Raw genomic sequence first — 13050 nt, 5'->3', positions numbered from 1 at the left:
TGCGTGCGTGCTTGAGTGAGGGAGTGCGTGTGCGTGGTGGCACTGTGGTCTTTGTTTGTTTGACCTCGATGCCCTTTGTTCCTCTCTGATCGTGGCAAAGACAAAGGATATTGTGTCCCCTGCCACAAAGAGAAGTTGTTTCGTCAGGCCCCTGAAGCACCATGTTCCACTACCATCTCTCACTTGCTTGGTGACGCCTGTGACCAGTGGTGAAGGAGGGCTGGACGAGAGACAGTAAGGGCTGAGCTGTGAGGCATTGTCACAAGCAGAACAGCTGTCACATGCGGATGAAACCACAGCAGCGAGTGTTGTCTTTCAGTAGCAATACATTGCAGACGGTCCAGTAACACACCGGTTGACGTTGGAATCTTGCTTGTTTTGCGGGAGTACGGGATCAAAAGCAGCAAATGTTTCCGGTCAGGCAGCCTTGGCTTTGCAAAGCCTTAGGTGCTTTTCCTCTCTCCCATTTCTACCAATGCAATTATTAACAACCTGGATATTTGCTGCCTACAGTATACCTGCTTGAACAGCTCTGCTTACTCTGGAAGAGTTGTGTGAGACTGGTGGCTGGTTTTGTATGGACGCTTTATTGGGACTCACTGCTTGAACACTTGGCTTTCACTGCTGTCGTTAACTTTTATGTTGCTTTCATGTCTGTTGATGGAGTTGGGTGTACTATGCTGATGGATTTGGCAAACAGAGCGAGGCCATTTCCTTAACTCCCCGCAGAAGGGTGAAAGGGGTCAACGCAGTGGCTTAAATGTGCTGTGTGATTATATGTGCGGTGTGTGCCGCTGGTGTGCTGATATATTATGCCCCCTCAGGTTGTTATGATTGCTGTATCCGGTGCTTCGGGGCAGTGCCCTACCCATCCTTGGTGGCCACATTGCTGTGCTTTGCGGGCATGGCATTATTTTGTGGCTGCGGGCACGAAGCGCTCACTCAGACTGAAGTGCTCGTCGAGACGTACTTCGCTCGCAATGCCCAGGACTACCTGGTCCTGTCATCATTGTGAGTGGCACATAAATAAACCCTTTTTTTTCTTTCTTGCAAGCAAAATCTATCTCTCAGTTGTATCACCATACAGTAGCATCTCTAACTTTCCCTTATGACTTTGTTCCAGTATCCAATACTTCCAGTACGTGATCTATGGCCTGGCATCGTTCTTCTTTCTCTATGGCATCCTGCTGCTAGCAGAGGGCTTCTATGCAACCAGCGCTGTCAAGCAGACCTTTGGGGAATTCAGGAGCACCAGTTGTGGACGCTGTCTCAGTCTGACTGTGAGAAAATGGAGGGGTGGAGAGGGAATGAGGGAGGGGGAATATGAGGTCATGGTCATGTCATTGTTGCTGAATGGTCATCTGTTTTAGCTTGTAAACACAAGGTTGCTTTGGTATGTATGTGTGTGTGTGTGTGTGTGTGTGTGTGTGTGTGTGTGTGTGTGTGTGTGTGTGTGTGTGTGTGTGTGTGTGTGTGTGTGTGTGTGTCTGTGTGTGTGTGTGTGTGTGTGTGTGTGTGTGTGTGTGTGTGTGTGTGTGTGTGTGTGTGTGTGTGTGTATATATATATATATATATATATATATATATATAGTATATAATGTCATATAGATTGGGGTTGAATTAAAGACAACATGGTTCACAACAGCTACTGCAAAACCTGCACTTCTGCTGTTACATTACTTGTCTCTGTTAACCTTCTGTATTGCTTCCTTCCACAGTTCATCATAGTGACGTACATCTTGGCTGTCATCTGGCTGGCCGTGTGGGCTTTCACAGCCATCCCTGTGTACTTCTTCTTCAACATGGCTCAGACCTGCCATAACATAAACCTCCTGGCTGAGGGCTCCCCTCTTACTCAGCATGGTTGGATTTGCATGGACGCCAGGCAGTATGGTATGTTGTTTTTGCTGCAAACCCATGACTTTAAAGAAAATCTATACTAAAGAATAACTGTAGTAATTCTAGTTGCATATAATTATAACTATAATATTAAATGATTTGGGATAGTTTATACTGTAGTGTATAAGAAGCTATAACTGCACCTGATCCTCATTTGAGAATCTGTTGCATGTTTTCTTACTATTTAACTACAGAACTATGCAAGACATATAGACTAGAGCATAACCATTTCACGATGACACATGATGCCATCCTCTAACCCTGGGGTTCTCAAACGTTTGAATTTCAAGGACCCACAGTTTGGCATTAGACCGCTGACAGCGTACCAAATTATTGATAGTTAGGAACCACAGAAAATCATGAGATGTTTGAGGGAAATGAATAATTGCACTTTGTGTCACAATGTCTTTATTAAAGGTCTGCTGCCTTGGAATGCAATGCCAGGAAAGGCATGTGGGTTGACCTTGGCATCCATTTGTAAAAGCAGTGAAGTAAGTAGATGTATCCAATATTCAATGATCACTTATCCTTCATATTGTCCTTACACACAGTATTGTGAAGCAGGCTATTGTTAAAAAAAAATCCACTTTCTTAATGTGGTGCATCTAATTTAATGTAGCCTGGATGGCATAAATCAAAATTTAATTATTCACAATTGGTCAACTCAATAGCAAAAAGAAAGGATTGATGAACCTCTATTGAACTACATTGTGTTTGATGTCTTCACAGTTCCATCTCACATATGACTTGTACATTGCTGCATTTGCTGGTGCTGGTGTTGCTCTCTTAGCTTTGGTGAGTAAAGAGTTTAGCCTTCCTCTCAAGTAAATGGCACTAAAAACTATAGTTGTAGTAGTGTTGAAATGAATGCAAAGTACCTGGTTACCTTCCACATCGCTACACATGTGCCCTCGAGGACTTGCTTGCATCATTAGTGCTGACCTATGTTTCCTGCTCTTCTGTCTCCTTTACTTTTGTCTTCCATCCTTTTCCATCTCCTCTATAGGTTCTGTACGTGGTGGCAGCCACCTATAACTATGCAGTCTTGCGGTTCCTGGGCAGGAAAGGGCTACGCTGGTGAATGTAGGCCTTCTGACCTGTTCAAATCAGTTCCATTTGGCATGGAATGGACAGTGGACAACTTGCACACCACATCCTCTGTACACCAACAAACCCTGCATCATCTGCTTATACTGTTTAAGATTTGTCCAATAACTGATGTCATGATTGGTAAGAATAATTCATGTACACTTTGTCGAACAACAGTGTCACTCGCCAAAAAGATTTTTGACTAAAAAGCACAACACATCAACACTGTCCGACAGAGTATACATTTATGGCTTAAAGGGTATAGTTAGATTTCTGATATGTCAGTTTGATATCACGTTTCATGAGATATACTGGTCAAATAATTGAAACCTCCTTTTCAACTGGCACTACTGTTACTGAGAAATGTCCTTCCCATCCGTCAATGGAAACGAATGGATCAGCTAGCCAGTATCTAAAACAAAATGCTGGCTAGCTGTCGCTGACATTACCATTGCTACAACATGCTGACAAGCTTTCGGTGGGCATTTCTCAGTGCCTACCAAGAACTGCCGATTTTAAGCTATTAAACAAGAACCATGGGAGGTGCACTAATAAACCAAAATACATATATCAAAAACTGTACTATCCCTTTAAGGTAGAGGAATGTACATAACTCATAGCAACCAATAACATGCTCTGCTCACAAAATCCTACTCTCCTACTTTGTCTTTCATTACAAGGGGTCGATTCCCTTAAGTTTGTGATTCATTTCCCCCTTGGGGCAGCAAATCTCTCATTTTCATTTACACATTTTGTGGTGCTGATGTATCTGCCAAGAGCAGGATAAATGACAGTTCCCTGAGCTAATCATCCTTGCTGCATAGAATCCCTACAGATTACTGATGTCTGTATCTATTTTGAATATCATTTGCTCCCATTGTGTTTCCTATGATCATAATATGATACATAATATTATTATTATGTATCAAAATTTCATTTTCACTAATACAAATAAAGAACAATGCATCGAAGTTATGTGCCCACAATGATGTCTAGGCTGTAGCCTCTCTTGTGATTATTTCCATCTAATTGTTTGGCATTCACACATAACACATTTTTATTTTCTTTAAATACCACTGTGTGGGGGGAGAGAGATCATGTGTCAATTTTCTGGGGGGTATGCTTTAGCTGTTGCTTAAAATAAACCATATCTTGTCCACTGGCATCGTGGTGCTCTTAACAATTTATATTTGTATGTTTTATTCCCAAGTGGCTTCTTTTTGATGTGAAGTCCAACCATTTACTGAGCTGGGCTGTGTGTATGCTCTTTTGAAATGATGACTTTGATTATTAAAGCTTTTGAATCTACATTGTAATTTTATTTCATTCTCATGCAGTCCTGTAATGAAAGTACATATATAGTAGAGTATTTCCATTCAACATTTCAACACATTAGCATATGTTTTTGAACATATAATTTGGCAATACAGTAGACTTAAAGATATCATAACACAAGACAAGACAGTGTAAACCTCTTTGCAGTCATACAAGGTGCAACTGGCAACTACAGTACAGCAGAAATATTACCCAAAGATTTTACATTATTTCATGACATACTATTTGTTACTGATTTGTCTTTATCTTTTATCACTAAAGTGTGTGTATACAAAAAAAAGAATATAAATATATATATATTTTTAAGTGTAACGGTAATGGCAGAAAGGTTCCTATTCACTGTAATCACAGTATTCCTGATGGTCCTTCCCTTGGGTTTTGGTTAATTAAGGTCTAGATAGTTTTTGCGAAGCAGATTCCACAGTGGATGACTTGCTCATGCAGGAACATTGGTGTCATCATGTCTCCCAGGGCCATGCTACACGCACCACACTGCAATAGTAATCATCACATTCAATATTAGATTTGATGCTGCTGCCCTAGAAAGATAATGTCAACCAAAATGAATGACATGCAACCACCGACGCATGTACTGTATCCCAACAGGTACAGAACAAACAGAACAAACCTTCAAGCAGTCGGGGTGGCTGTATGCTGGAGGGTAACTAATTGTGATCTTGATACTTCCATCCACTGCCTTTTTACAGTATGTACAAATGGGCATACCGTCCCTTTAGTGGACAAGAGTTAAAAAAATATATGTGTTATGATGCAGAATATGATGCAGAATATGCAGAAGACACATAATTGTTGTGTTATTTGAGCTGTTAAAATTGTTAAAGTTATACATATTGTCAAAGAAAGCCAAGGTTACTCAAATATAGTTAAGTTACACTACAACTGCTGTGTTGAGCATGTAGGTACTACAGTACCTACATGCCCCCCCCTTCATGCCATAGCTTTTGTCTCTCTCTGCTGTCCTATCTTAATAATGGATAACACTCCCATCTATAAATAAATTAAATCAATCGTGTCACAAAATACACAGAAATTCTCAACTCACTTCATCTCAGGTTGTGCCAGAGCACTCAGCACATCCACCGGAGGCTTTTCAAAGGTCTCAGTGCTGAAGAAACATTTGCCAAGAAAAAGAACATTTTCTTAAAAATGAAGACAAATACATATGGCACAGTCAGTGTACACACAACAATGATCTTTATGAAGAACACTCACATTAATACTGTGTTGGTGCTAGCAGGTTGTTGATTTGGAGTTAACTCCACGGTGCTTGAATCTTCTGCTCGGTCCACATGTTCACCTACAGCTTCAACAGACTCCACCTGCAGCACATCAGCCAGTTCAAATGTACTTTCCTCCAACTGACTCTGCGCAGCTTGAGCAACTGACTCACTTACGGGTTCAGCAGGAATCGTAACACTGGAACAATCTGTGTGATCAATAGCAGCGTCAGGTGTTGGTCCACAGCTTTGCTCTACAGCAACATCCGCAGACTGGACTTCATGGGCAACTACAATGGCAGCTTCAGGCTCACCCACAGGGACAGAGACTGGGTCTGATTGAGCTACGGCTTCGACAACACACGTGGCAGCCGTTTCTTCAGGAAGCTCATTGAGAGAAGGAGTGACTGGTTCTGCAACAGCAGCTGGGTCTTGGACCACAAGTTCTGCTCCTCCTGGTGCAGCATTGGTTACAGCAGCCTGCTCTACAGCAGGCTGTGTAACAGGTTCTACAGCAGCCCCCATTGTATTATCCTCAATAAGCTCCTCTGCTGGCAGGAGAGTTGATTCCATTCCAACCTGCTCCAGCTTGGATTTGCTAGCTGGCTCTTGGTCAGCAGCAGGTTTCACATAGGGGTTCTCTGTGTTTTCTGCTTTTGGTTCATCTGTGAGCTCTACACTGATTTGAGAATTGTCTCGACTCAGCTCTGTTTCTTGACTCAGCTCTGCCATGGCCTCCGCTGATGATTCTTCAACTGGATCGACATGGAGGTCTGCAGAGACCTCAGTAGCTGTCTCACTGGGTTCTGCGTTTGATTGGTCAACTGGTGCATCAATATGTTCTTCCTTATGTTCAGCAGTTCCATTGGCAAGAGCTTTCTCAGTTGGCTCCACCACAAAGTCTTCCACTGAATTTCCATTTGTTGGATTAACTGGTTGCATCGTGTCATTTTGTCCTGTGGGTGTTGCAGGGCTGAGACACAGACAGGATTATTCATTCCCAAATATGCTTTCAGGAGGACAATATAACAGTTTCCACAAAATGGCTGTGCATATCGTCATTTCTGCTGTGTGAAAATGTTGGTGTAGTATGATTTAAAGATGAGGCCAGGAGTTTTCAAATGAAGAGCGATAAGAAAACACCAGCGGTGTGTTCAGTTACCTCAATAATATGTCAGACACACTAACCTTTCTGTTGGCTCCTCAAAAGCTTCAGTCGGTTGGACGTCTGTCTTATTAGGGCTAACATTGTTGTTAGGTTGACTTTCTGAGCCACTAAGAGAGAAAACAACACATTACAAAAGGGATTTCGGCATTGAACATTCATAGCCTACCAAATTCCATCTGAAATCTACTGGCTATCATGGAAAAACAATATAGTAGACTATTGTTTACACCTTGGACAATTTACACATCAGAATACTGAAATGAAAGCCTTTTAGTCACAAATTCTGGGAAGTTTTCTGTTGTTGGGCTCACTGGGGAGGACACTGATCTGAGGGGTGAGAGACCTAGATAAGCAACTTCCATATCCAATATAAATGGAAAGTTCTGACAGCTAACAGTGTACAGTTCTCTATTTAATGTTTAAAGTGCTTAAAGGGATAGTTCACCCCCAAAATGACTTTTTTTCTATCGATTACACAACCCATGGAGACTTGAAATCATGGAGATTTTTTTGTTTTTGTCGCATTCCTAAGCCAATAATTTGATGACTGGCGGCGGTTCCGGTAGGAGACTCAAAGTGCATCTCTTTCTGCCGGTCATCAAATTATTGGCTTAGGAATGTGACAAAAACTAGAAAATCTCCATGAATTCAAGTCTTCATGGGGTGTGTAATTGATAGAAAATAAATACTTTTTTGGGTGAACTATGCCTTTAAGTAGAAAAGTTACTTTTTTTGTTTTAATCTAATTAAATTCAGAGCTACTGTCCAAGACAAAATTTCCGGGGCGATTCAAGATAGAAAGAAAATACATTTAACATCAGATGTTGGCCATGGTTTTGTAGACAATGTATTTGTAATTACTTATTTATTACATATACATATTATTTACTTTAGCCAGGTGAGGTTCAGCAATGCCCTGTTTCACACTCATGCCGTTACAAATATTCACACCTGGGAGCTGCCCAGTCCTATACTTTGTTGTAGTACAACCCTGGGATAAGTACAGATTGACTGCTGATATCTAACAGATTATTTTCTGGTTAGCAGTTGAATTAATGGACAACTTTAGTAAATTTGCTTACACAGTAAGAGACAAGTTTCTGCTTTTTTTTAAAGATCAATATTATGAACATGTCATGCACTCACCCAAATTTCTTGGCTGTTGAGAGGACATATGAACTCTGTCTAACCATAGGAGGTCTGGTCTCCACAGCATCCTCATTTCTATAAAAGAGATTAATTCATAGTGAATGTACAACATGATAGTGATGATAGTAAGCATTGCTTTAGAGTGTTTGTTCAGTAGCAGGTGTCTCTCCAGCTCTTTAATAAACAGAAAATGCATTTTCAGGTCGTGATACCAATTTTATCCAATCACGAGAGAGAACTCATACAGGATACAGGATAAACAAGTGAACTTGGAAGGGATGACAAAGACAAAATTGGAACTGGAACAATATCAAATTGAAGCTGATAAATGGGTGCTCTCTCCTGATTGGTTGAACATTTTCTGTTAATTAAAGGGCTGGAGAGATGGGGGGGGCTGTTATTGAACAAACACTCTATAGCAATGAATACTATCAGAATATCGTGCTTTCACCTTTTAACAAATAACCTTTAGTTTTTACAAAAAAAACATCACCCTATTAATTAAGTATGACAGCTTGCTCTTGTTGTGACCCATTCACTACAAATGTGATGTCACAAACATAGACCTGCAATCAGTGAAGAGTCCTCTGGGATTGCATGATCTAGGTATGGTGATGAAGCTGTAATAGTCCTTATCCCAATGTGGTTTCTTTGACATACAATAGAAACATCAAAGTCCCATGGCATCAGTGGCATGCAGTTTCTGAACTAGTACATGCCAGAGTGTGCACACAGTTTCATTGAATCCCCTTTCTAATATTCACAAGCCATTTTGATAAATTATGATCTATGGTAGTTCATGCCATAGATCTACGGTAGTTCATAGCCTAATTCTTCACTCCTGCATTATATAATTTTGCAAGATGTTAGAAAACACATTTTTCATGTAATTAGTTGAGCCACAACAAAATGCAAAACTTTTATTGAGGATGTCTGTTGGTTTGTTTGTATGTGTCTAGTATTCTACCTAAATAACCAGGGAAGCTGCAATTCTAACTGCATATTCTGTATATCCTCAGTCCAAGGGAATGTGCAATTCAAAACGATATCCTAGTCTATGGTCACTCACTACACGTATTAGGGTTTACAGTTTATTACTTTTTTATTTTATTTGACCATTTTTATACAGAAGAAAATCCCATTGAGATAAAATACCTCTTTTACGAGGGAGCCCTTACTAAAATATGACTCAATACTACTGGCAGTATCTTGGTCTGTATATTATTTTTTATTTTTTATTACCTGTGTATTATATTTTGTAATATCTGCTGGACCTTAATTGGACAGTTGCAAAGTCTGGTGGAGTCTGCTCCACTGCACCAACATTTCACTGCTCATACACGTATGAGTATGTGACAAATAGAATCTGTGTGTACAGTATGTCATTCTGTCTGCAATTTCTTCTGCCAGGGAGTGCTCAAAACACTACCCAAATGAAAGATGATGAGTCTTGCTCAACTATGCACACCTCTAGGGTGCCTTGATGAGTGATTCATTACTCACTACTGCAGTAGCAAGAGTATATTTCTTAACACAGACATTTACACTCAAAGGACCACACAGTAAATAAGCTCTCGAGCTTTAAAATAAACAACAAAAAAAGAACAGACTTTGGGGCACGATACCTTGGTTTCTCCTCTTCAACTGCTGCTGTACCTTTATGGATCCAACTGCCATCTCCCTTCAGATTTGTGCGCACCCTGGTGGTTTGAAACACCTTGGCTTTGTCAGTGTCTGAAAAGACAGACAGAAAGCACACTTAATGAACAACTACACAAACTCAATCACTCACTCACTCACTCACACACACACTCACACACACACACACTACGCGCACGCACGCACGCACACGCATGCATGCACACACCGCTTGACAGTATGTCTTGCATAGTATCAGGACCTGCACACCTGTGTACACAAATAACACTGATGCAGCATACAGTAGTATTCAAACTGAATTTACCTTTTGACATAATGATATTGTTTTTCTCCTCAACTTGTCAATCTGAAAAAAGAGAACCAAAAGTCAATAAACAAGAAATGACAAAGTCATAATATACCCGCTTGCGGCAGGCTATTTTTGCCCCAATCTGCAGCACAAAATGTAAAAGTTGTCATTGTCAAATAAAATCTCAGCCATTCGAATGCAACAAAAATAATTCCACAGAGGTTCATTGGTTGGCTACCAATATAAAGTGTGTGTGTGTGTGTGTGTGTGTGTGTGTGTGTGTGTGTGTGTGTGTGTGTGTGTGTGTGTGTGTGTGTGTGTGTGTGTGTGTGTGTGTGTGTGTGTGTGTGTGTGTGTGTGTGTGTGTGTGTGTACAATATCAATGATAGTGAAAATAATTGATCTACAATCTCACAGATCTGCTATTTTCACCAGCTGATATAGTTACTTCATAATGTAGCCTACCCTTACCCAAGTCAAAACTACAGTGTTTCACTTAGAAATGTATGAAGAACAAAAATGAAGACACACACACACACACACCCAGGAGGACTGGTTGATAGTCTTGTATGCATTGTTCCTGGACAAAAGACCGGTGGTGACCAGTTAGTATTCATTTATGTATGAAAGAAAGAAACTATTTTCACAATAAACGAAGTGAGTCCATAGAATACAGGTAGCGTAAGGGCAGTCATGTTAAAAACATCAACAGTGGTGGAAAAAGTACTGTAATGTTTTACTTAAGTAAAAGTATCAATACTGCAATGTAACCCTAACCCTTTATAAAAGTGAAGCGCACAACTTGTCTTTTGATTTCACTGTTTGAAACAGCTAGGCTTGAGTTGTAATGCATAACTGCAAGTTTGCCCTTTTCACTACTGGCTTACATGAAAGAAAAACCCAAATGGGTCCATTTGGTTTCATTAATGTCTTTTGTAAATGAAGTATTCAATAAAACGTCATAATAAAAAATAGCAGATCTACAAGCTCACAAGGCGGCGATGCGTTGTGAGCTTGTAGATCTGCTTTTTTCTGATAAAATGCAGCTGATTTTAGCGTCATACCTTACATGAAAAATGTTGCTACAGTAACCTTGGTTGTAGTGTGTATTCATTCATTTGTAAACAGGGCAGTCATGTTAAAAACAGCAACAGTGGTGGGAAAAGTACTCGTACTAGTGTTGCCATGTATACTAATTACAAGCGACCTTGTTTTCTGTGAAGTTGCTTGTAAATGTAGGTAGTTGCTTGTTATTTGTTATTATTTTGTTGTGAGCTTGTAGATCGGCTATTGCCAAGTCGTCTATTATCAAATAGCCGATGCATATAGGTTTAAAGTGCTCATGTAGCCTAATAGTCACTTAAGTCTTTGGGCTTGTTTTCATTGACCTGGTTGCTTATTTTTCTCTCAAAATCTGGCAACCGTGTCATTGTTTAGACCAACGAAGAAGAAGATGGCGGAAGTGATCCTCTTTTCCAAGGCCCGTGTGAAAGACAGTATTATGTTGAGAAAATATAAAGTCATTACAGCACCATAACATGGTTAATACATTTTATTTTGGGATGTACAATACATGAAAATTACGAGAGTAATAACGCGAATTGCGTCGATAACTAATGGGGAGCGGACATTAGCGCGCTTGGCTAAAAACAGTTAGTTAGTAACAGCATACAAGCTAACTATTAGCCAAATTCGGCTAGCGCTCGGAGGACTGCATAGTCCCATAGCTTGGGAGGACGAGGCCGCCCGTTCAGAGTATGGGAAAGTATCCCATTGGCTTAAACGACAGCCAATGACGCAAATCTGTCGAATGCAAATTAATCTGTCGAATGCAAATGAATCTGTCGAATGCAAATTTGTCGAATGATGAGTCGTAGGTCTGCCTCTTCATAGACCCGCAGCTTTCGCTAAGCGGGTAAAAATGGGAATATATACATAAATATAGACGCACGCACGCACTCACACACACACACACACACACACACACACACACACACACACACACACACACACACACACACACACACACACACACACACACACACACCAAGGGTATTATTGATAGTCCTATATGTTAATCAATATCATTTTAAGAAACCCTAAGAGTCTGCATGAATGCGATAACAAAGGACTCGTAAGAACCTCATACTTGGCAGTCAAGTGTTACTGAGTTATTACACATAGATATCATCATTAACCTCACATCCAATTTATGAACCAGAAGCAACTTGCACTGCAGCATTCTGCAGCACAACAATAGGAATGATAAGTATTGCTAATTCCAGAGAAAGTATTCAGATGGAGAATGCCAAACTGAGATAAGCATGTGCACAAGTGTTTCAAAAAGAAAAGTTTAGTTTAGTTTAATTTGGTCTATACAGCACATGCTTGGGGTGCTTACAGCACATCATGTTTTTATAAAACAGCTCTGATATCAATGCTTACATTTAATTCAGCTATCATTGAATGTTATTTAGAGATATATTTAAGAATACTTTCAGGAGGCTGCAATTCCAAACTGGCCCCTGTAAAAGTCATAAACCTTTTCAATCCTATTTAGTTGACCCTGTATTTTGAACTGTACTTCCATTTGCTTTTTTTCTCTGCAAACTTCTGAGTAAAGTATTCAATCAATCCATCAATCAAAGATAAACCCTAATCGAGTGCCAGAGTGAAATTCAGGTGGCATATCAGCGGCAGCAGCAGCAGCAGTAGTAGAGTGAAAAATAGGACAGGTAAAAGAGTAAAAATTCAAGAACCAAAATAAAAGAAAACAAAATAGTCCATATTCAGCAGAACAGACAATGTCAGGTCAATATAAAATGCACTAACACGGTTCTGCATAAACAGAAGTATTAAATATAAGCATGAGCAGCCCTCACCTGTGACCGTCAGTGGTGTTAATGGTGTCTATTAGATGCTCGTCCTTTCTCTTCCTAACACACCTGCCACCCACCCTCTGATGAGTGATGACCCAGACTTCAAACCGTCTTTAACAGGTGGAAACACTGCAAATTCCATACCATGCAAGATTCCATCCTATCATTCGGGTGCCACTCCTTGATGCTGGTATGCGGGGTGTGTGTGTTCGTGTGTGTGTGTTGGGGGGGGGGGGGGACTGTGGCTGGCTCACCATGGGCACATTAAGTTGGGTAGTGTGCACTGCATATGGTTTCTGACACTTCCAATTGATGTCATCTATATATGATACATATATTGAGACA

General features: G+C 40.4%; 2 protein-coding genes across 3 annotated transcripts; one reads left to right on the top strand and one right to left on the bottom strand.

Annotated features, from left to right (window-relative positions):
* Nucleotides 1-407: 407 nt before the first annotated feature.
* Nucleotides 408-2980, top strand: plp1b (proteolipid protein 1b; the record flags this gene model as incomplete). Its single annotated transcript, XM_080436006.1, has 7 exons — nucleotides 408-447; nucleotides 825-1011; nucleotides 1124-1280; nucleotides 1719-1893; nucleotides 2317-2390; nucleotides 2629-2694; nucleotides 2906-2980. 7 exons carry the CDS (start codon nucleotides 408-410, stop codon nucleotides 2978-2980), a joined length of 774 nt encoding a protein of 257 aa, XP_080292132.1.
* A 1305-nt stretch (nucleotides 2981-4285) lies between these two features.
* LOC308090393 (uncharacterized protein) lies at nucleotides 4286-12794 on the bottom strand. Of its 2 annotated transcripts, none has more exons than XM_080435549.1 (9): nucleotides 12709-12794; nucleotides 9842-9883; nucleotides 9504-9612; nucleotides 7876-7953; nucleotides 6750-6836; nucleotides 5557-6534; nucleotides 5387-5449; nucleotides 4952-5054; nucleotides 4286-4815 (listed from the first exon to the last, which is right to left on the bottom strand). In XM_080435549.1, exons 2-9 carry the CDS (start codon nucleotides 9849-9851, stop codon nucleotides 4717-4719), a joined length of 1527 nt encoding a protein of 508 aa, XP_080291675.1. In that variant the 5' UTR covers nucleotides 9852-9883; nucleotides 12709-12794; the 3' UTR covers nucleotides 4286-4716. The 2 variants fall into 2 exon arrangements, with proteins under 2 accessions (XP_080291675.1, XP_080291676.1); XM_080435550.1 differs by lacking the exon at nucleotides 12709-12794 and adding an exon at nucleotides 12322-12365.
* Nucleotides 12795-13050: the final 256 nt, after the last annotated feature.

The sequence above is a fragment of the Gymnoscopelus braueri genome (assembly GCF_963280865.1).
Source record: "Gymnoscopelus braueri genome assembly, chromosome: 8".
NCBI classification, from domain to species: domain Eukaryota; kingdom Metazoa; phylum Chordata; class Actinopteri; order Myctophiformes; family Myctophidae; genus Gymnoscopelus; species Gymnoscopelus braueri.
The sequence above is the reverse complement of the archived record's forward strand: the minus strand, read 5'-3'. Positions and strand labels throughout refer to the sequence as shown.